This window comes from Ranitomeya variabilis, chromosome 2 (assembly GCF_051348905.1).
Source record: "Ranitomeya variabilis isolate aRanVar5 chromosome 2, aRanVar5.hap1, whole genome shotgun sequence".
Classification (NCBI taxonomy): Eukaryota; Metazoa; Chordata; class Amphibia; order Anura; family Dendrobatidae; genus Ranitomeya; species Ranitomeya variabilis.
Genome location: NC_135233.1, coordinates 34,175,163 through 34,199,365, shown reverse-complemented (window position 1 = coordinate 34,199,365; position 24,203 = coordinate 34,175,163). Strand labels below are relative to the sequence as shown.

General features: G+C 41.3%; 1 protein-coding gene across 1 annotated transcript in view; it reads left to right on the top strand.

Moving 5' to 3' along the window:
- Positions 1–24,203, top strand: part of SPATA17 (spermatogenesis associated 17) — a 273,405-nt gene that overhangs the window by 126,276 nt on the left and 122,926 nt on the right. Inside the window, exon 6 of the mRNA XM_077282262.1 lies at positions 20,358–20,481. Coding sequence (XP_077138377.1) covers positions 20,358–20,481 — 124 coding nt within the window. The remainder of the gene's footprint in view (positions 1–20,357; positions 20,482–24,203) is intronic.

Below are 24,203 nucleotides of genomic sequence, written 5' to 3'. Positions count from 1 at the left end.
GGTTGGGTTGGGGCTTATGTACAGTGTTATACTGTAGAATGCTGTACATCAGGGCTGAACGGTGGTGGCCGCATCTCTTATCGGCCAAACCTGGTGACAGGTTCCCTATAGAAAAGTTGAAAACGTGAAATCAGAAAACTAATCCACAAAAGACAACTTGAAAAATGGTGGAAATCATTTAACGAATTTGTCACAAATCAGAAAGTCACTAATTGACAGTTACCTGGCAGAAAGGCAACGATGAATTGGGCTCATCGCGTTGGGAGGAAAATCGCCACGTTCTGCAAAACTTTTTTTTTGCCAAAAATGCTGTTGGATTTTATGGGTCATATATCTATATATATAATCGTCTAAGGGGCACTTCCGTCTGTTTGTCTGCCTGTCTGTCACGGAAATCCCACGTCACCAATTGGTCGCGGCCGCCAGGCTGCGACCAATCAGCGACGGGCACAGTCCGGCCACGAATTCGCCCCTTCCTACTCTCTGTCAGTGCCCCCTCCAGTCAGCGCTCACACAGGGTTAATGGCTGCGTTACACCACGTTATGCCGCGGTGTAACGCAGTCCGTTAACGCTGCTATTAACCCTGTGTGGCCAACTTTTTACTATTGATGCTGCCTATGCAGCATCAATACTAAAAAGATCTAATGTTAAAAATAATAATGATTTTTTATTTTGTTTATATTCTCACCTTCCGGCGCCTTTCCCTCTGCTCCTCACGACGCTCCGGTCCATGCATTGCGGTCTCGCGAAATGATGACGTAGCTGTCTCGCCAGACCGCCACGTCATCATCTCGCGAGACCATAATGCATTCTTGGGACCGGAGTGTCACGAGGAGCATTGGTAAACGCCTGGGCTGGATCCGGGTGCCGCCGGAAGGTGAGTATATAACTATTTTTTATTTTAATTCTTTTTTTTTTTTTTAACAGGGATATGGTGCCCACATTGCTATATACTACGTGGGCTGTGTTAGATACTACGTGGGCTGTGTTATATACTGCTTGGGCTGTGTTATATACTACGTCTCTGTGCTATATACGACGTGGCTGTGGTATATATTACGTGGCTGGGCAATATACTACATCGCTGTGCTCTATACTACGTGGCCTGTGTTATATACTGCATGGGCTGTGTTATATACTACGTCTCTGTGCTATATATTATGTGGCTGTGCTATACACTACGTGGCTGTGCATATATTACGTGGCTGTGCAATATATTACATGGCTGGGCAATATACTACGTGTCTGTGCTATATGCTACGGGGGCTGTGCTATATACTACGTGGCTGGGCAATATACTACGTGGGCTGTGTTATATACTACGTGGGCTGTGTTATATACTACATGGGCTGTGCTGTATACTACGTGGGCTGTGTTATATACTACGTGGGCTGTGCTATATACTACGTGGGCTGTGTTATATACTACGTGGGCTGTGCTATATACTACATGGGCTGTGTTATCTACTACGTGGGCTGTGTTATATACTACGTGGGCTGTGCTATATACTACGTGGGCTGTATGCTACTTGGCTGTGCTATATTTAACTGCTGTATCTGTGCATCATGAATTGTGGTATGTGTTAAAGAGGGGGGCCCACTGAGACTCTTTCGCCCGGGGCCCTCAAAAACCTGGAGCAGGCCCTGGTTTCAATGATTGTTCGCGGCCGGGCATGACCAATCAGCGACAGGCGCAGTCCGGCCGCGAATTGGCATGGAATTTGAACCACGCTTCGCTAATTGGTCGCGCCCGGCCGGTCGAATCCTGTGTATAAATTGCATTATTCTGAAAACTTCATGAATAAACTACATACATATTCTAGACTACCCGACGTGTTAGAATCGGGCCACCATCTAGTGTGTATATATATATATATATATATACACTCACTGGCCACTTTATTAGGTACACCTGTCCAACTTCTTGTTAACACTTAATTTCTAATCAGCCAATCACATGGCGGCAACTCAGTGCATTTAGGCATGTAGACATGGTCAAGACAATCTCCTGCAGTTCAAACCGAGCATCAGTATGGGGAAGAAAGGTGATTTGAGTGCCTTTGAACGTGGCATGGTTGTTGGTGCCAGAAGGGCTGGTCTGAGTATTTCAGAAACTGCTGATCTACTGGGATTTTCACGCACAACCATCTCTAGGGTTTACAGAGAATGGTCCGAAAAAGAAAAAAAATCCAGTGAGCGGCAGTTCTGTGGGCGGAAATGCCTTGTTGATGCCAGAGGTCAGAGGAGAATGGGCAGACTGGTTCGAGCTGATAGAAAGGCAACAGTGACTCAAATCGCCACCCGTTACAACCAAGGTAGGCCTAAGAGCATCTCTGAACGCACAGTGCGTCGAACTTTGAGGCAGATGGGCTACAGCAGCAGAAGACCACACCGGGTACCACTCCTTTCAGCTAAGAACAGGAAACTGAGGCTACAATTTGTACAAGCTCATCGAAATTGGACAGTAGAAGATTGGAAAAACGTTGCTTGGTCTGATGAGTCTCGATTTCTGCTGCGACATTCGGATGGTAGGGTCAGAATTTGGCGTAAACAACATGAAAGCATGGATCCATCCTGCCTTGTATGGAGCATCTTTGGGATGTGCAGCCGACAAATCTGCGGCAACTGTGTGATGCCATCATGTCAATATGTACCAAAATCTCTGAGGAATGCTTCCAGCACCTTGTTGAATCTATGCCACGAAGAATTGAGGCAGTTCTGAAGGCAAAAGGGGGTCCAACCCGTTACTAGCATGGTGTACCTAATAAAGTGGCCGGTGAGTGTATATATATATATATATTTATTTATATATATATATATATATATATATATATATATATATATAATCTATATATATAATTGTCTAAGGGTTTTTCTGTCTGTCTGTCTGTCCTGGAAATCCCGCGTCTCTGATTGGTCGAGGCCGCCAGGCCTCGACCAATCAGCGACGGGCACAGTATTGACGTAGATGTCATAATGGTTGCCATGGCGACGATGATGTCAAAAAGGTTGCCTCGACCAATCAGCGACGGGCACAGTATCGACGTAGATGTCATAATGGTTGCCATGGCGACGATGATGTCAAAAAGGTTGCCTCGACCAATCAGCGACGGGCACAGTCTGCCGCGAATTCTGGAATCATCACTGTCCATATACTACGGGGACATGCATATTCTAGAATACCCGATGCATTAGAATCGGGCCACAGTCTAGTATATATATATTCATGTGTGTTGCACGTGGATTTTGCGGCAGAACGTATTGCAGATTTGTTGCGTATTTGAAACTTTTAATTTCAATGGTCAAAATCCACACTGAACTCCGCACTAAATGAAATTTTCAGCAATGTGTAGATGAGATTTTTTGGAATCTCACCTTTTTTTGCAAGTAAACCCCAAAAACCTTGTTCGCAATGATATCTGCAGCAACCAATCGCTGATGGACCTCCACTCCGGGAGGGCGCAGTCAATACTTTCCTTGGGAACGTCTTCCCTAAAAGTAGACGACAGCTTCACTAACTATTGTGCTTGCCACCCAGCTCTTTCCAGTAGAAGTCTTGTACATCTGCTCCATCGAGACGTGATATCTCATGATATAATGTATAAATGGACATTTACTCTTCCGCAGGCGCAAAAATAAGTGTCAAAATGCCGCTTTCTGTTAAGAAAATCAGTTCTTATTTTTCTGGGTCTGAAGGGCGAATCCTGAAAGCGGCGACGTAGCCCACAGGCAGTGTGAGATGCTCGGCGAGCTTCGGTCACGGTCATTACCGGATTGTCATCTGGGCTTTTTTTTTTCAGGGCTTGTCAGCCGCTTTTCTGCATTAAATGACCCTCAGTCCTTCAGATAATCGACCGGTAATTTGGGTGGGAGAACCTGCAGCACGTATGAGGCTTCCAGGTTGTATGAAACTAAATAGAAGCCGCTCCATTTTAATCTCACTTAAGCATAAAATTAGGATTGATCAGTGCGGCAGGAGCTCGTTGCTGAGGAGGCTCCGGTGTCACCAACATCACAAGGAAGAGCAAACATGGATACTACGATGGCAGCCAGACTGATGGGGAACACTTCTGACCAAGATGCATGGCATGAGCTCTTGACTTGGGGTCTTTCTTCCTTGGAGAGCCTTCCCCGAGCACAGGGCTGCAGCTTTCTGCATCTTCAAACCAAAAACGATGGCCAAGTATTCAGACATTATCCAGAAGATTGCACTTGACTTGAAGGTGGAATCAGCTGTGTGACCGAACTCCTTAAAGTTTAAGGAGTAAAACTTCTGGTCCTATGCGGTACAGTTCAGTGCCAAAGGAAAGCAGTGAACACGGTGGATGCTTTCAAGGATCCCTAAAGCTCATCACCTTTCCGTTTCTTAGACCCTGAGGATGGTGATCACTGAGGAATCACATTTCCGTTTCTTAGACACTGATGTTGGTGGTCACTGAGGAATCACCTTTCCGTTTCTTAGACACTGATGATGGTGTCACTGAGGAATCACCTTTCTGATTCTTAGATATTGATGATGGTGGTCACTGAGGAATCACCTTTCCGTTTCTTTGATATTGATGATGGTGGTCACTGAGGAATCACCTTTTTGTTTCTTAGACACAGATGATGGTGGTCACTGAGGAATCACCTTTATGTTTCTTAGATATTGATGATAGTGGTAACTGAGGAATCATCTTTACGTTTCTTAGACACTGGTGAAGGTGGTCACTGAGGAATCATCTTTCCGTTTCTTAGATATTGATGATGGTGGTCACTGAGGAATCACCTTTATGTTTCTTAGACACAGATGATGGTGGTCACTAAGGAATCACCTTTCCGTTTCTTAGAGAATGATGATGGTGGTCACTGAGGAATCACCTTTACGTTTCTTAGATACTGATGATGGTGGTCACTGAGGAATCACCTTTACGTTTCTTAGACACTGGTGATGGTTGTGACTGAGGAATCACCTTTCCGTTTCTTTCTGTAATGATTATAAGGGATAACTCAGGAGACTCTTTGCATGGAACAAGACAACTACAGGACACACTTTTATAAGTGGTAAAGTCTATATTATCACACGGTGATTCAAACAGGTGCAGAGAGAAACTCAAGTCCACAACACTTGGTGTAAATATTAAACGCAGCTTGGCAGTCTATAGGAAACTTCAGAGAAAAATGCAATCACACAGAAAGTCTATGAAGCACAATTATTCTTGAGGATACTTGACACGAATAGGTCCTTGGTAGTCCAAACACAGATAGATAAGCTTATAAGGCAGTTCAAATAATATCTTAGCACAACCAGGGAGGCATGGGTAAAAGTCTCAGGTTTAAGCAGAGCAGCAACAGCTTACATGTCCAGCAAATGCAGATGGAAACAAACACAAGCAGCAGATGGAGGATTACTGGAAACCGATGTATGCAGCAGAAACTCAGAGCTGAGTAGCAGGATCTCCACACAGGTTCACAGGAGCAGGTGCAGGTGCAAAGCCAGGGAGTCAGGAGCTGGATGCAAGGCAGAATACTCTAGCACAGACTAAAGGCTGGGGTGGAGTTATATAGCAGGAAGACACAGTGCACATGAGACCAAAGACGCCATCTTGGAAAAGGGCAGTAATGCACAAAAGGTAATCAAAATGTTCAGAGTCGTGACACTTACACACTGATAATGGTGGACACTGAGGACCCTATTAACCAATTTTAATTCTAATAAATTTCTATGATGCCCCTGCCAATTACAGGTGTGCCGCCACATCCTGTCGCCACCTCAGACATGGCTGTAGAGGTATCGGTGAGTGGACCAGAGCAGAGGAACCTTGGTAGCACAAAAGGAGGTCTCTATAGGGTTTATTTGTTTTAGATGTAATAATTTAACCCATTCATGGCCATGTTTACATCATTTGCCGTGTGTCGGCCTTTGATGTGGGCTCACGCTGATTTAATCAGCCATCAAGAGCCTCTAACAGCTGCAGATGGATCCAAGATCAAAGCCTGGTTGTTAACCAGTTAATGCTGCTGTCAATCTCTGATAGAGGCATTTATCACTCATAGACAGGAACCGCGTAATGGATCCCGCCCGTCACGTGATCGCGTGGTGCCGACGGGTTGTCATGACAGCCAGAATTATTTTTGGGGGTCACCGAAACATTGCAATAAAAGGAGATCAACACATCATATCTACAGCAAAACATATTCTGTAAAAATTTCAGCTCAGGGAGCAAAAATAAGCCCTCACCCAGCCCCAGATCATGGATATGTAAGCTACTGCAGTGCCCTGCATATGGGGTACAGTGACACAGCAAATCAGAAGAACTATACTACATTTATAATTGGAGATATTTGCTAATATTATTATTATTACACCTACTACATATTGGGATGGGATCTTGGAGATGGGAATAACCCTTTAAAGTTATCTTGGCTGCAGCTGTACAGGTAAAGCTACGTTCACACATGTTGTCGATCCTAGTTCTGTTAGTGAAAAAAACTGATCGCCCTCGTACCAATGTTATTCAATAGGGCTGTTCAAATGTTTTTTTTTTATAAAACGAATATCCACATGAAAAAAAATCCCAGCTTGCACTATTCACCTCCATATCTTGGATGAGATTCACCTGTTCAAGTCTGAGAGCGATAAAAAAACAAATCCCATACCGATCAACCATGTAGCAGCCATTTTTTGGAGATGTTGCCATTATTAACATCGGAAACTGGATTAATTAAAATGTAATTCATTCAATTTTCTTAGTAGATTTTAATCCGAAACAATCAGGAAAAAAAAACTGCGACTAGTGACGAGCGAAAGTGCTGGGATAAGGTGTTATCTGAGCATGCTTGGGTGCTGAGTGTCATCGGCGTGCTCGAAAATTATGTTCGAGTCCCCGCGGCTGCATGTCTCGTAGCTGTTCAACAGGCACCACTCATGCTGAGATTCCTGTTTGTTAGGTAATCCCTGCACGTGTTGCGGCTGTCGAAAAGCCGCCAGGCATGCAGCCGCAGGGACTAGGACATATCATTTCAGCATGTGGAAGACACTCGGTTAGTACCCAAGCATGCTGAGATAACACCTTATCCCAGCACGTTCGCTCATCACTACCATTGAAATGTCCATCCCAGGTGGATGGAACCTGAAAGATTTTTGGAACTGCGGCATATAATCTGTTCATTCTTCACCAGGGGACACAACAGAGGATAATAGAAAGTTCTTCCCATAGAAAGCAAAAATGAAAACGTGATCTGACTCACTTAAAGGGAAATTCAGGCCCTTAAAGGCTACTATGTAGATCCACACCAGCTTCACTAAGAGGAAATGTGCAGAGGAACAATGAGGCGTCTGAAGGGTTGATGACGTCTCCACGCTCCCGAGCTCACAGCGGTGATGGACAATTAATACATTGTGATGAGCAGCATGAGGGTATGATAGATTTATATGGACCACGTCTTGAGAGAGGTTGGACAGGAATGACCTCTGCCCCATCTGCAGATCATGGCCTAGATCCCCCAGCAATTAATCTAAATAATGACCTCCATGCTGTCAGATGAGCGAGGGTCCCATAGTGAAGTGTCATTACATTCCCAACCATGTCCATGTTCCTATTTACACTGAAAGGATGAAGCATGGTGTATTCATGTTCTACCTGTATAGCAGATTCCATTTATTACTAAAGATTGCTGTTAACATCGCTGTTAGAATTTAGGTTGATAATTTAAGCTAATAACTGCTTATGTAGTCTACAATAATACTGCCCCTATGTATGAGAATATAATTACTATAATACTGCCCTTATATACAAAGATATAACTGCTGTAGTACTGCCCCTATGTACAAGAATATAACTACTATAATACTGCCCCTATGTACAAGAATATAACTACTATAATACTGCTCCTTTGTACAAGAATATAACTACTATAATACTGCCCCTATGTACAAGAATATAACTACTATAATACTGCCCCTATGTACAAGAATATAACTACTATAATAGTGCTCTTATGTGCAAGAATATAACTACTATAATACTGCCCCTATGTACAAGAATATAACTACTATAATACTGCTCCCTATGTACAAGAATATAACTACTATAATACTGCCCCTATGTACAAGAATATAACTACTATAATACTGCTTCTATGTACAAGAATATAACTGCTATAATAGTGCTCTTATGTGCAAGAATATAACTACTATAATACTGCTCCTTTGTACAAGAATATAACTACTATAATACTGCTCCTATGTACAAGAATATAACTACTATAATGCTGCCCCTATGTACAAGAATATAACTACTATAATACTGCCCCCTATGTACAAGAATATAACTACTATAATACTGTCCCCTATGTACAAGAATATACCTACTGTAATACTGTTCCTGTGTACAAGAATATAACTACTATAATACTGCTCTTATATACAAAGATATAACTACTATAATACTGCCCCTATGTACAAGAATATAACTACTATAATAGTGCTCCTATGTGCAAGAATATAACTACTATAATACTGCTCCTATGTACAAGAAAATAACTACTATAATACTGCTCCCATGTACAAGAATATAACTACTATAATACTGCCTCTATGTACAAGAATATAACTACTATAATACTGCTCCTATGTACAAGAATATAACTACTATAATACCGTCCCTATGTACAAGAATATAACTACTATAATACTGCCCCTATGTACAAGAATATAACTACTATAATACTGCTCCCATGTACAAGAATATAACTACTATAATACTGCTCCTATGTACAAGAATATAACTACTATAATAGTGCTCCTATGTGCAAGAATATAACTACTATAATACTGCTCCTATGTACAAGAAAATAACTACTATAATACTGCTCCCATGTACAAGAATATAACTACTATAATACTGCCTCTATGTACAAGAATATAACTACTATAATACTGCTCCTATGTACAAGAATATAACTACTATAATACCGTCCCTATGTACAAGAATATAACTACTATAATACTTCTCCTATGTACAAGAATATAACTACTATAATACTGCTCCCATGTACAAGAATATAACTACTATAATACTGCTCCTATGTACAAGAATATAACTACTATAATACTGCTCCTATGTACAAGAATATAACTACTATAATACTGCCCCTATGTACAAGAATATAACTACTATAATACTGCTCCTATGTACAAGAATATAACCACTATAATACTGCCCCTATGTACAAGAATATAACTACTATAATACTGCCCCTATGTACAAGAATATAACTACTATAATACTGCCCCTATGAACAAGAATATAACTACTATAATACTGCTCCTATGTACAAGAATATAACTACTATAATACTGCTCCTATGTACAAGAATATAACTACTATAATACTGCCCCTATGTACAAGAATATAACTACTATAATACTGCTCCTATGTACAAGAATATAACTACTATAATACTACCCCTATGTACAAGAATATAACTACTATAATACTGCCACTATGTACAAGAATATAACTACTATAATACTGCCCCTATGTACAAGAATATAACTACTATAATACTACCCCTATGTACAGGAATATAACTACTATAATACTCCTCCTTTGTACGAGAATATAACTACTATAATACTGCCTCTATGTACAAGAATATAACTACTATAATACTGCTCCTATGTACAAGAATATAACTACTATAATACTGCCCCTATGTACAAGAATATAACTACTATAATACTGCTCCTATGTACAAGAATATAACTACTATAATACTGCTCCTATGTACAGGAATATAACTACTATAATACTGCTCCTATGTACAAGAATATAACTACTATAATACTACCCCTATGTACAGGAATATAACTACTATAATACTCCTCCTTTGTACGAGAATATAACTACTATAATACTGCTCCTATGTACAAGAATATAACTACTATAATACCGTCCCTATGTACAAGAATATAACTACTATAATACTACCCCTATGTACAGGAATATAACTACTATAATACTCCTCCTTTGTACGAGAATATAACTACGGTACTATAATACTGCCCCTATGTACAGGAATATAACTACTATAATACTGCTCCTTTGTACGAGAATATAACTACTATAATACTGCCCCCTATGTACAAGAATATAACTACTATAATACTGCTCCTATGTACAAGAATATAACTACTATAATACTGCTCCTATGTACAGGAATATAACTACTATAATAGTGCCCCTATGTACAAGAATATAACTACTATAATACTGCTCCTATGTACAGGAATATAAATACTATAATACTGCTCCTATGTACAAGAATATAACTACTATAATACTGCTCCTATGTACAGGAATATAACTACTATAATACTGCTCCTATGTACAAGAATATAACTACTATAATACTGCCCCTATGTACAGGAATATAACTACTATAATACTGCTCCTTTGTACGAGAATATAACTACTATAATACTGCTCCTATGTACAAGAATATAACTACTATAATACTGCCCCCTATGTACAAGAATATAACTACTATAATACTGTCCCCTATGTACAAGAATATACCTACTGTAATACTGTTCCTGTGTACAAGAATATAACTACTATAATACTGCTCTTATATACAAAGATATAACTACTATAATACTGCCCCTATGTACAAGAATATAACTACTATAATAGTGCTCCTATGTGCAAGAATATAACTACTATAATACTGCTCCTATGTACAAGAAAATAACTACTATAATACTGCTCCCATGTACAAGAATATAACTACTATAATACTGCCTCTATGTACAAGAATATAACTACTATAATACTGCTCCTATGTACAAGAATATAACTACTATAATACCGTCCCTATGTACAAGAATATAACTACTATAATACTGCTCCTATGTACAGGAATATAACTACTATAATACTGCCCCTATGTACAAGAATATAACTACTATAATACTGCTCCTATGTACAGGAATATAACTACTATAATACTGCTCCTATGTACAAGAATATAACTACTATAATACTGCTCCTATGTACAGGAATATAACTACTATAATACTGCTCCTATGTACAAGAATATAACTACTATAATACTGCCCCTATGTACAGGAATATAACTACTATAATACTGCTCCTTTGTACGAGAATATAACTACTATAATACTGCTCCTATGTACAAGAATATAACTACTATAATACTGCTCCTATGTACAGGAATATAACTACTATAATACTGCCCCTATGTACAAGAATATAACTACTATAATACTGCTCCTATGTACAGGAATATAACTACTATAATACTGCCCCTATGTACAAGAATATAACTACTATAATACTGCTCCTATGTACAAGAATATAACTACTATAATACTGCTCCCTATGTACAAGAATATAACTACTATAATACTGCTCCTATGTACAAGAATATAACTACTATAATACTGCCCCCTATGTAAAAGAATATAACTACTATAATACTTTTTACTCTTACTGTTCGCCCTGTCTTTATTATTACTGATGACGTCTGGTTTACGAGTAGTCTGGAGTATTGACTGAATTTTTGGAAATTGATCAGTAGTACAGTCCAATATTTACATTCCATTTTACACCCGTTTTGTATTTGGTATTTGCGGCTCCTTTAATTAGTAAAGTTGTCTTCCTCATCCTGTATATGCCGACCTCTAAAATCCCTTACCTAAGGACAGGAGGAGGTCATCAGTCTCGTCATTCCCTTGGTTCTTTGTCAAAAAGTGGACACAGCTAATGAGGTTTGTTTGGTGCAGCACAAATTTCCCGACACAGATCGAGATCCCTTCAGCGGAAATAAATTTGTTTGGCTTTACCTGTTAACTTAGCGATTAATAATAGCCGTGAAGCGCAGGTCAGGGAGGTCATCGCACCAGCCGTACCGTCACCACCACTCCACCACACGCAGTATTCGGGGATGTTCGCTCATCTTCTGTATTATATTTATACACTGTCATCTAATAGGACAATTACAATGCACTCCGGGGACAGGCGGCACAGAGTGCACTCAGTATTTGGGAAAATCTATTTCTAGCTTTTATCAATACAAGTAAAAAAAGTATTCAGAATTATATTTCCTAATCAGGTGACAATTAGAAACACTGAGTCTGCAAAGATTGCACAGCATTGCATTTCATTCCAAGGGAATGTGTCATCAGAAAATGATCCATTGTATTTTTTTATGTTTTATGTATTTTTTTATTTTTGATATTTTTAATTTCTAATTTCCCATAACAATCTATATATGCAGAAAAAAAGTAAATAGAAAATCAGAAACCTTCCAATTTTCATTCTTCTAATGGTAGGATCACATTTAGGCCGGAGTCACACTAGAGAGAAATACGGACGAGTGGTATGCGATAAAAAATCTCATAGCACTCGGACCAATGTTAATCTATGGGGCAGCTCCTATCGTCCGTTGTTTTCTCGGCCGTATTATACGTGCGAGTGAAATCGCAGCATGCTGCGATTGTCACCGTATTATGCCCGAAATACGCCAATGCAAGTCTATGGGTGCGAGAAAAACTCGCACACAACACAGACCATCAGTGTTATTTGCGAGAAATACTCATCGGTGTCTTATAGAAAAGCCAATAATTCAGTGCGGTTTACAGTAAAATCACACTGACAGGTTAAAATAGAATAAATGTCTACACATAGTATAGGTGTGTGTGCGTGTGTGTGTATATATATATATATATATATATATATATATATATATATATATATATATATATATATATATATATACTGCTCAAAAAAATAAAGGGAACACTAAAATCCCACATCCTAGACATCACTGAATGAAATATTCCATTTGTAAATCTTTATTCCTTACATAGTGGAATATGTTGAGAACAATAAAACCTGAAAATGATCAACGAAAATCACAGCTAATATCCCACGGAGGTCTGGAGTTGGAATGATACTCAAAATCAAAGTGGAAAACGAAGTTACAGGCTGATCCAACTTCAGTGGAAATGCCTCAAGACAAGGAAATGATGCTCAGTATTGTGTGTGGCCTCCACATGCCTGTGTAATCTCCCTACAATGCCTGATGAGGTGGCGGATAGTCTCCTGAGGCATTTTCTCCCAGACCTGGACTAAAGCATCCGCCAACTCCTGGAAAGTCTGTGGTGCTTGGTGCGAGACATGATGTGCTCAATCGAATTCAGGTCTGGGGAACAGGCGGGCCAGTCCATAGCTTCAATGCCTTCATCTTGCAGGAACTGCTGACACACTCCAGCCACATGAGGTCTGGAATTGTCCTGCATTAGGAGGAACCCAGGGCAACCGCACCAGCATATGGTCTCACAAGGGGTCTGAGGATCTCATCTCGGTACCTAAGGCAGTCAGGCTACCTCTGGCGAGCACATGGAGGGCTGTGCGTCCTTCCAAAGAAATGTCACCCCACATCGTTACTGACCCACTGCCAAACAGGTCATGCTGAAGGATGTTGCAGGCAGCAGATCGCTCTCCACGGCGCCTCCAGACTCTGTCATGTCTGTCACATGTGCTCAGTGTGAACCTGCTTTCATCTGTGAAGAGCACAGGGCGCCAGTGGCGAATTTGCCAATCCTGGTGTTCTGTGGCAAATGGCAAGCCTCCTGCACGGTGTTGGGCTGTGAACACAACCCCCATCTGTGGACGTCGGGCACTCAGACCATCCTCATGGAGTTGGTTTCTAACTGTTTGTGCAGACACATGCACATTTGTGGCCTGCTGGAGGTCATTTTGCAGGGCTCTGGCAGTGCTCCTCCTGTTCCTCCTTGCACAAAGGTGGAGGTAGCAGTCTTGCTGCTGGGTTGTTGCCCTCCTGCGGCCCCCTCCATGTCTCCTGGTGTACTGGCCTGTCTCCTGGTAGCGCCTCCAGCCTCTGGACACTACGCTGACAGACACAGCAAACAGCATTGATGTGCCATCCTGGATGAGCTGCACTACCTGAGCCACTTGTGTGGGTTGTAGAGTCCGCCTCATGCTACCACGAGTGTGAATTGCTAGTATAGAAAGGTAGGAGGCAAAAAAAGCGCAAATAGGGGCTTATCCCCAGGATTGTTTCCAATCAATTATGAGAGAACTGCTCACCTGGTGGTACCCAGTAAAAGCGTGTAGTTGTCAGCTGCTGCAGATCCACAGGTCGGCACTGCGACCTCTTAGAACCGTTATAATAGATGAATGTGAATAAAATCCGCGCTGCTGCGACAAATGATGGATCCAGATATAGTTATAAGATGTTCGGGTGGTTTATTCAACGCGTTTCGAAGATCATGGCTTCTTCTTCAGGAAGTTTCCACAGAAAGATATACCAAGGATATCTACCACGAGTGTGAAAGCACAGCCAACATTCAAAAGTGACCAGAACATCAGCCAGAAAGCATTGGTACTGAGATGTGGTCTGTGGTCCCCACCTGCAGAACCACTCCTTTATTGAGTGTGTCTTGATTATTGCCAAGGTTTCTCCTTGTGGAGAGTGATATACCATCTCTGGCTTGGCAAGGTAAGGAGGCTTATTCGCCGTGCAATGCTTTGGGAAATTTAATATGCAAATTGCCTCTTCAGAGAAAAAGAGGACTTGAACTCTATAGCGCCACCTATCTCCTTCCAATAGGTGGCGCTATAGAGTTCAAGTCCTCTTTTTCTCTGGAGAGTCAATTTGCATATTGATAATTGCCAATAATTTCCATCTGTTGTGTATTCCATTTGCACAACAGCATGTGAAATTGATTGTCAATCAGTGTTGCTTCCTAAGTGGACAGTTTGATTTCACAGAAGTTTTAGTTACTTGGAGTTAGATTCTGTTGTTTAAGTGTTCCCTTTATTTTTTTTTGAGCAGTGTATATAGACGATCGATGCCTTTAAAGTCGCGGCCAGCACTCAGCTGACTTTGCCTGGCGATGCCATGACCCGACTGACATATCTCTTTCTCACTGTTAGGGCTTATGGACAGAGGTTGTCGTCAGGGTACAAACCCTACAAACATGATAGCTTCTCGAACCTAGATAGATAGGGAACGCCAAACCATGGACCAATAATGTAGAAAGAAGTGTACTGAAGTCTTTACAATTACTGATACAAACATTGAAATAGAGACGATACCAATGCCACCTCCTGGGTTTCCTGTAAGGAGGATTTATTCCTGACAGAAGGGAGGAAGTTCCTGATTGTAGTATCGGGATACACACAGGATTTGTTTTTTGTCTGTAAACATGGAGACACCTACTTTTGCATGAGAACTTTACGCTAAAAACAAAACACAGTTTTGATCCTTTTTCAAGATTTCCTGGATTATACATTTTTTTGTACAAATGGATATTTGTCTTGAGGCTTGCACCAAGAGTCGGACTGGCCCATCGGAGGAACGGGCAATCATCTGGTGGACCCCTCTGCACTGGCACTTTTGCAATTTCTCACCTGCTGAGCAGTAAACCAGGTTTTTCTTTTGGATTTTGTATTGATTTTGGATTTTCCGCACATGACTTTTCTGCAATGTGTAGATGACATTTGTTGAAGTCTCATTTAGCTAGCTGATGCTGTATCACACTGCAGCAAATCTGCCACGAAAGCTGCATGGGTTACATATGGATTCTGCAGTAAGAATGCACACTAACAATGCTGCAGATTTTGAAGGGCACCTGACAGGAGGTTGGTCCAGCCAGGACCACATCCGCATGAATAAACGTCTGGCTGAATTATTGTAACCGGGTGTGTTAGGGCTCATGCGCCAGACAGTAAAAATCAGACAAGTGCTATCCATGGTTTTGAAGGCTATCCCCTGTCTTCATAATATTTTATGGGGCCGTGTACACCGATTAACTTCAGGCACGAGTTGCATCCGATTATCAGATCGCACGCGGCTTTTCACATGTTCGGGTCTGTAGAAGAAAGCGGACCACACTCAGATGACATCCAAGGGTGGTCTGATGTTTGCGGACTGTCAGAATGGAGACATATTATTTTTCTTCTCCACATCCAAGAAAATCGGATCACGCTTTGGTCAAACTCCGATCAGAGTTTGATCAGAATGTGATTGGCATAATCGGCCCCAATTTCTCAGATTAGAGAGAATATGGTCCTATGACCCCCGCCTAACTCTGAAATGCAGCAACATTTTAGTAAAATCATAACGGCCAGGGAGGATATTTCATGTTGGGTTGTTTCAAAGGAAAAATACATTCGAAAGACGCCATGGGACTATTCGTTTCAGATGAGAAGTCCAAGAGTCAGGTCCCTGGTGGCTTCTCCCACCCTGCTCCACATGACTGACCAAGGGAGAAAGCTCTCAGTCTGGAGGAGTGAGGTACGGAGAAGCCGCAGCGGACCTGACTCCGACCAGTCATCCGAGATGTGTAGTCCTGTTCCCTCTTTCGATTGTATTTTTCCTCTGAAACTGCACAACGTGAAGTCTGCATGATGGTGCCAGTGTGCATTCCGCTCACATCATGGACCCATTCATTGGATTGTGAGTTTGGTCTACACATCAGACGAAACTTGGACACGTGTGGCCGACGAAGATCTCTGGTTTTCATCCGCACCGTCCGGCCATACTCTTATCCCAGCACGTTCGCTCATCACTAATAAAGAGATATATAATATAAGTTCAAATACGAAGTGCCTGATCTTTTTTCCCCCTGATCTTCTCTCATCAGAGATGAGTCAGGACAGCCTCCCGTCACATCATCAGGTTTTAGCGACACATTGTGTCTCTTGACCACTCGCCCCTACGGTGGTGAATGGATCTCTACGTCAGTCCCCCATGCAGCGAATGATTGTGAGTGTGCCGGAACAGTTCGGATTCCCACGGATCACAAAGTGATCGATCCTAAATACCGCAGATCGTTTGGTATCGCACCGAATTCCCCAAAGTTTCCTTTGTACCTCTCGTAGCTCCACAGAAGAGACTTCACTTGCCACTTGTTTGGATCCAACAGATGCTGATCTCTGTGATATAAATTTCGCTGCCGGTTCCCGCAGAAGGCTACAGCATTAAACACACTCTTTTGAAAGCGTTGTACAACTAATCTCTCTGAAGGGCAAATCATTCCGTGAAATCTCATCTTGGCTTAGGGCGAGTAACTACTGTACACCCGCAGTCCGTAACTCATGGTAAAGACCCGGCCATCGGGTATTAACACTTAATTAAATCTATACGCATCAATGGGCGAGGTTCCAGTGTTTCAAGCAAAGGTTAATTAGACGAGCTGTTTCCGAGGAACAAATCTGAGGGATGTTAATTGACCCGAGCTCCTCTGCCCATTCTGCCCCGTAGCAAATTCTGTGTTGTCTGGGAAACTTCACCGACTTTCTTCTCGCTGCAAAGAAGTTTCCTCAACGTTGTGGTATTGTGATTAGTACGTTGTTATTCTTGTGTTATATTTATTCAGGAGACGGCATGGTGGCACACGGAGTTCCCTACGGCCTCATAGTGTGGAACCCTAGGGCTCCGTGGGGCGTCATACGACGGAACGCTTCACAATGGGGCACGATTACTGTTTACTAAATGCCTCTATCCCCTGATGAAGCCAGGTCTCTGGTGAAACATGTCGGGGAGACTTTAGGGCCATTTTAAATTATTATTATTATACATTTTTATAGCGCCATTTATTCCATGGCACTTTACAAGTGAAAAAGGGGGCAAATATAGACAAGTACAATAGACATGAGCAAAAAAAAGGCATACGGGTACATAAGGAGGGAGGACCCTGCCCGCGAGGGCTCACAGTCTGCAGGGGATAACACTGGTCTTATGTGCGTGATTACTTTGAAGGGAGTTAGGTAGCGGCCGCACCATGAAATCCATATAAACCATTATGGTCTTTAGATGGCGGGAGGTTTCTGTTACCTCTGGCAAACTGTAATTAATGACGTTTATCCTACACTGACCTACTGGACAGAAATATTTTTTTGTGTTAAAAGTGGCTTTGTGCACACAGAGATTTTTCGAGGAGTTAACTTAAGAGAAAACTCTCCAAATTCTGCTCAAAAAATGCAAAACTCCTCAAAAACTTAGGCTATGTTCACACTTTGCGGTTTTTGCTGCGGATCCGCAGCGGATTTGCAGCTGCGGATCCGCAGCCGTTTTCCATGCAGGGTACAGTACAATGTTACCCTATGGAAAACAAAAACCGCTGTGCCCACTTTGCGTTTTTCCGCTTGAAAATCAGCGCGGATTTTCTGCGGAAAAAAAGAAGTAGCATGTCAATTCTTTCTGCGGATTCCGCAGCCGTTTTCCACCTGCACCAATAGGAAAGTGCAGTTGGAAACCCGCAGTGGAATCCGCAGTAGAAACCGCACCCAAAACCGCAGTGAAAACCACCGCGGTTTTGCACTGCGGGTTTTCCAAATCCGCAGCTGAAAAATCCGCAGCAAAAAAAAGGATAGTGTGAACAAGCCCTTTGAAGTCCTGCGCAGTTTTTGCTAAAAAAAAAAAAAAAAACTTCAGCAAAAAGACTCTGTGCACATAGCCACAAACCACTAACGGTGTCTTCATTGTCTAATGGAGTGGAAAAGAATGGTTGTAAAACAATGGTAAAATAAAAGACATCCCAAAAACCTTCCCAAAAATCTCTGGCTAAAAAAATAAACATTGGAAAAGGTAAAAAAAAAAAAAAAGAAAAAAACACTTTGGTTTCCTGAAGAGTCGTCTTCTTGAAAAACTTGTTGCATTCACGTAAGTTTAAAGACGTTGTGTGCACATAGCCAGTTGTTGCTTCGAAAACTCTGCAAAAAGACTACGTGTGCAAATAGCTCCACCGAGCTCATCCAAGCTGGATCATTAGGTTGAGCTGAACTTAAGCACAGAGGAGCCTCAGAAAAATGCAGAAGAAAGCGTTAGAAAGTCCCCCAGAACAACTCACTGACACATTCCCAGTTAACTCATTCTGCAGTCAACAATAGACAACGCAATGGAAAAACTACAGGAGGCAAACCTGACAGTGAAGTCCCAATTGTAAAAATTATTTTTAGCCAACAAAAAGTTATTAATACTCTTTATTATATTATTTATGAATGACAAAAGGTATAATACTTCCATTTCAATATTTAAATGTGTATTATATACAAATCCCCAAAATATTATCCCAAATACGGAGAACATGTAAGGGTATGTACACACCTTAGGTACGGTATTTACAGCTGAAATTTCTGCACCAAAAGTTCTGCAAAATGAATGAGATTTCTGAAATCTCCTGCACACGCTGCTTATTATTTCCTTGCAGATTTGAAGCAGTTTTATATAGAAAGTTAATTCTTTCAGTTTTTTTGCAACTTTTTTTTTTTTTTTTTTTTAAAAAGAAGCGTAAAAAAATGTGCATTTTACACACATTTTTCCAGCTAAGAGACATATTTTTGGCGCACTGATTTTTTATTGCAAATACTGTAATATGTGTTCAGATGTTGATTTTCTGCCGCATTTTTTTTCTGCAGGCAAAATCTACTTTCTTGTAACTTTTTTTGTAACTTTTGTAACTGCAACTTTTGCTGCTTTTTGTGTGTTTTTCTGCTGTTTTGGGTGCAGATTATATGTGTGATTTGTCTATAGTGCATGTTTAATTAGTTAGTTTTATTCACCAGAAACTCAGTACAATTGCACTTTTACACTTTAGCACTTTCCACTTTAGCAATTTTTTTGCACTTTTCAACTTTAGCACTTTCCACTTTAGCAATTTTTTTGCACTTTTCCACTTTAGCACTTTTTTTTTTTTGCACATTTCCACTTTAGCACTTTTTTACATTTTTCCACTTTAGCACTTTTTTGCACTTTTCCACTTTATCACTTTTTTTTACAATTTTCCACTTTAGCACTTTTTTTGCACTTTTCCACTTTAGCACTTTTTTTTTGTACTTTTCCACTTTAGCACTTTTTTTTACAATTTTCCACTTTAGCACTTTTTTTGCACTTTTCCACTTTAGCACTTTTTTTACAATTTTCCACTTTAGCACTTTTTTTGCACTTTTCCACTTTAGCACTTTTTTTGCACTTTTCCACTTTAGCACTTTTTTACATTTTTCCACTTTAGCACTTTTTTGCACTTTTCCACATTAGCACTGTTTTTGCACTTTCTACTTTAGCACTTTTTTATATTTTTAAACTTTAGCACTATTTTACACTTTTCGTGCTCACTGTTTTAATGTGTTATTGCCTTATATTATGTGTTATTTGTATTTGTACTATTTGTGTTATTGTTACCATGTTTCATTTTAGAATGTTGTGTGTTTGTATATATACTATACACAGTCACGCACATACTGTATATCTAATGTCATTTTCTATGATTGTTTTATTTATTTATTCATTTGTATTATTTCCTACGTTATGTCTTGCAGGAAGGAATTGGAGGAATACTCCGAAATGAGAAATAAAGAAAAACTGAAAAAATCTGCGGAGAGTGCGGAGCGTGTGAAAGAACAGCGGGCTAGGAAGCTGCATTACCTCGTCAGTACCGAGCAGGTTAGTGCACGCTGCGATTCCCTGACAGCTCGGAAGGCTACAGGGACCCCCGTACTGACAGAGACAAAGCAGCCGGCTGGATGGGACATGACGACTTGAGACGATATCACAAAAACACAACTTCTACTTCAATTAAGCCGTTTCTCGGTGTGCGGGCTGATAGCGCGGCCGCCTGCGTACAGCATCGGAGGAAAGCTGACCGCCTGACAGCAAAGGCTCGTCGTTCTGGCCTCCCTGTCATGTCTGTAGTTTAATGGGAATCTACCCATATAGCAGAGCTGTGTTTGTCAGGTCTAGCAGTGCTAAGTTTGCCGCATGTAGCAGTGCCGGCCGGGTTTATTAGATGTTGCGTTGCAAGACTGAGTTTGACAAATGCAGCAGTGCTGGATTTGCAAGATATGAAAGAAGTGAGTTAGTCAGGTATAGTAGTGCTGAGCTGCTCAGGTGTAGAAGCCCTGAGTTTGTCTCATGTAGCAGAGCTGTGTTTGTTAAATGTTGCAAGACTTCATTTGACACATGCAGCAGTGCTGGGTTTGTTATATGTTGCCAGACTGAGTGTGAGTGGTGCAGCAGTGCTGAGATTGCAAGATGTGGCAGAAGTTTGTCAGATGTAGGAGGGGCTGACTTTGTCTCATGTAGCAGTGCTAGGTTTGTTATATGGCGCTATACTGAATTTAGTCGGCATAGTAGTGCTAAGTTTGCAAGATGTAAGAGTAATGAGCCTGTCTCATGTAGCAGAACTAGGTTTGTTATATTGTTCAATAGTAAGTTTGGCAGGCATAGCAGTGCTGGGTTTGCAGGATAAAACACACAAAAATTGAGCTTGGATTAAGTTGCTATACATGCAGCACATAAACACATGTCCATATTGGCCATAAAGCATACAAAACCTACAAAAGAAACAAAATGAGCAAAAACCCTGCTGTAACTAAATAAGTAAAAAGCAAAAGTGCATTTAAATAACATAGAGTTCTTAGTAATACTGTTTTTGAACTAAAATAGCATAAAAGCCATCCCACCGTCAACAAGGTGACTCTGATCGGGATGGTCCTACGCTATCTAATATTAAAAACCTTACCAAGTGTCAGAGTTGACCTCAGTGTGTGAATAAGGGCAGACAAAAGGACCAGGTCCCAACTTGTGGAAATGTAATTTCCAGCTCAGGAAAGGGAGGCCACACACCCCGGCTTGCACAGAATGCAAAAATACACAGAAAAAAACAAAAATTGAGCTTGGTTTGAGTTGGTATACATGCAGCACATAAACACATGTTCACATTGGCCAACCAGTGGACACCAGTCTAGGGAAGCTTTTAAAGCCGGGGTCACACTTCTGAGTTCAAAGCGAGAAACTCAAGCATTAATACCCGGCACTCGGGAGCGGAGTGTATGCCTGCACGCTTTGGTCTGAGTGCCGGCGGCAGTGCCGGGTATTGATGCGAGAGACTCTCGCGAGTTTCTCGCATTGAACTTGCAAGTGTGACCCCAGCCTAAATGTAATTTCCAGCTCAGGAAAGGGAGGCCACACACCGGCTTTCACAGAATGCAAAACTACAAAGAAAAAACACAAAAATTGAGCTTGGTAAGGTTTTTAATATTAGACAGCGTAGGACCGTCCTGATCAGGGTCACCTTGTCGACTGTGGGATGGCTTTTATGCTATTTTTAATTAAAAACAATATTACTAAGAACCCTGTGTTATTTAAATACACTTTTGTTTTTTACTTATTTAGTTACAGCAGGGTTTTTGCTCATTTTGTTTCTTGTAGGTTTTTTATGGGTTTGCAAGGTGTAAGAGGAATGAGTTTGTCAGGTATAGACATGGTGAGATTGTTCATTTATATGCTGCAAGGCTAGTGTGACTGGTGCAGCAGTGCTGGGTTTGTTATATGTTGCCAGACTGAGTTCGATAGGTGCAGCAGTGGTGAGTTTTGCAAGATTTTACAGAAGTTTGTCAGATATAGGAAGGGCTGAGTTTGCCTCGTGTAGCAGAGCTGGGTTTGTTATATGGTGCAATACTAAGTTTGCCGGCATAGCAGTGCTGGGTTTGCAGGATGTAAGAGGAATGTGTTTGTCAGTAGACATGCTGAGTTCACCTCATGTAGCAGAGATTGGTTAGTTAGATGCTGCAAGACTGAGTGTGACAGTTGCAGCAGTGCTGGGTTTGCAAGATATGAAAGAATTGAGTTTATCAGGGGTAGAGGCGCTGAGTTTGTTTCATGGGTTTGTTACATGTTGCTAGGCTGAGTTTGATAGGTGCAGCAGTGCTGGGTTCGCGGGATGTGACAGAGGTGAGTTTGTCAGGTGTAGGCTCTCGGAATTTGTCTGATTTAGTCAGAGCTGAGATTGTCAAATATTGTCAGACCGACTTTCTCAGACATCGAAGTGCTGAAATTGTCCCATGTAGCAGTAATGGGTTTGTCAGTTGTAGCATAGCTAAGATTGTCATACAAATAAATGGCAAGAAACGATGATCAGAGCTGAGTTTGTCCAGAGCAACAAATTCAGATTCACTGCAGCAGAGCCAGATGAACACGTCGGGTGTCGTAGAGATGAGTTTGTCTAGAAGAGCAAAGTTGAACGTGTCCGATGTATTACTGCATACTTGTATGCAGCAGAGCTAAACTTGTCTCCCGCTGCAGAGCTGACTTTGCCTAATGCTGAGCAGATGTACTAGAGTTGCACGGATCTCATGGTACAGATATGTCAACACTGAACTCGTCGGCTGTTGCAGAACTCACTATGTCAGATGTAGCAGAGCTAAACTTGCAAAAGCTTGTAAATGTAGCAGAGCTGAATGTAGAAATGCATCACACTCACGGCTGAGCTGTTCAGATACACGAGCGCCGAGTGTCTCCGATGTAGCAGAGCCGTTTGTCCTTTTGCATTACTGGCGTTTTTATACAGGACTATTTTGGCTCTGCTACATCTGCAGGATTCAGAGGACTTCTGTACTTTACGTGTTTCGCGGCATATGTTTGGTGAAGGTGTGTACACAATTCATTATGCTAATGTGCGGCTGTCAATACGCACTTAATGAGAGTGATATACCTGACATTGTGCCGCAGCTTTATACATCCCAAGACATTTCACCACCAAACCAATTAACAAGTTCTATTGTTTAGGTAAATGAGGACAGCCTGCGGGCCAGATGCCATCCTCCCACGCTTCACTTCTGCCCCACTGACTCGCTTGTTCTTGATGCCTAAAATAAATGTGACATTGATGAAAACTGTTGCGAAAAAATGATGAGCGTCTAAAGTGTTAGCGGAGCGTACCGTATAGCGCTCGCGGTTTCCGGTGTCCCAGCAATGCATTACATAAGTACTTACTAAGGGCTGTAAATGCACTATGCTACTTAACCTGTACGGACTATAATGTGGCTCTAAAAATGGCTGCCACAGATAAGCTTAGCGCCAGCCACACCTTTTACTAGATCCCACAGGTTGCTCTTGTCTTCACACTTTAACTATTGTACAGGGATCTGGAGTAACATAAGGGGCCCTGGGGTTGGAGTTACGAAGTCAGCTGCTGGTGGAGGCTGGCAGGAGCCGGAAGGCACAAAATCAAAAGCAGGAGAGTACTCAGGCAACAAGCCAAGGTCTTGAATTGGAAAAAGCACAAAACCAACAGGAGCTGATCTGTACTGATCTCTAGAGCCGGCAAATGATACTGTATTTAGCAGCTCCCAGCAGTAAGCTGGGCATATTACTAGGGTGTGGTG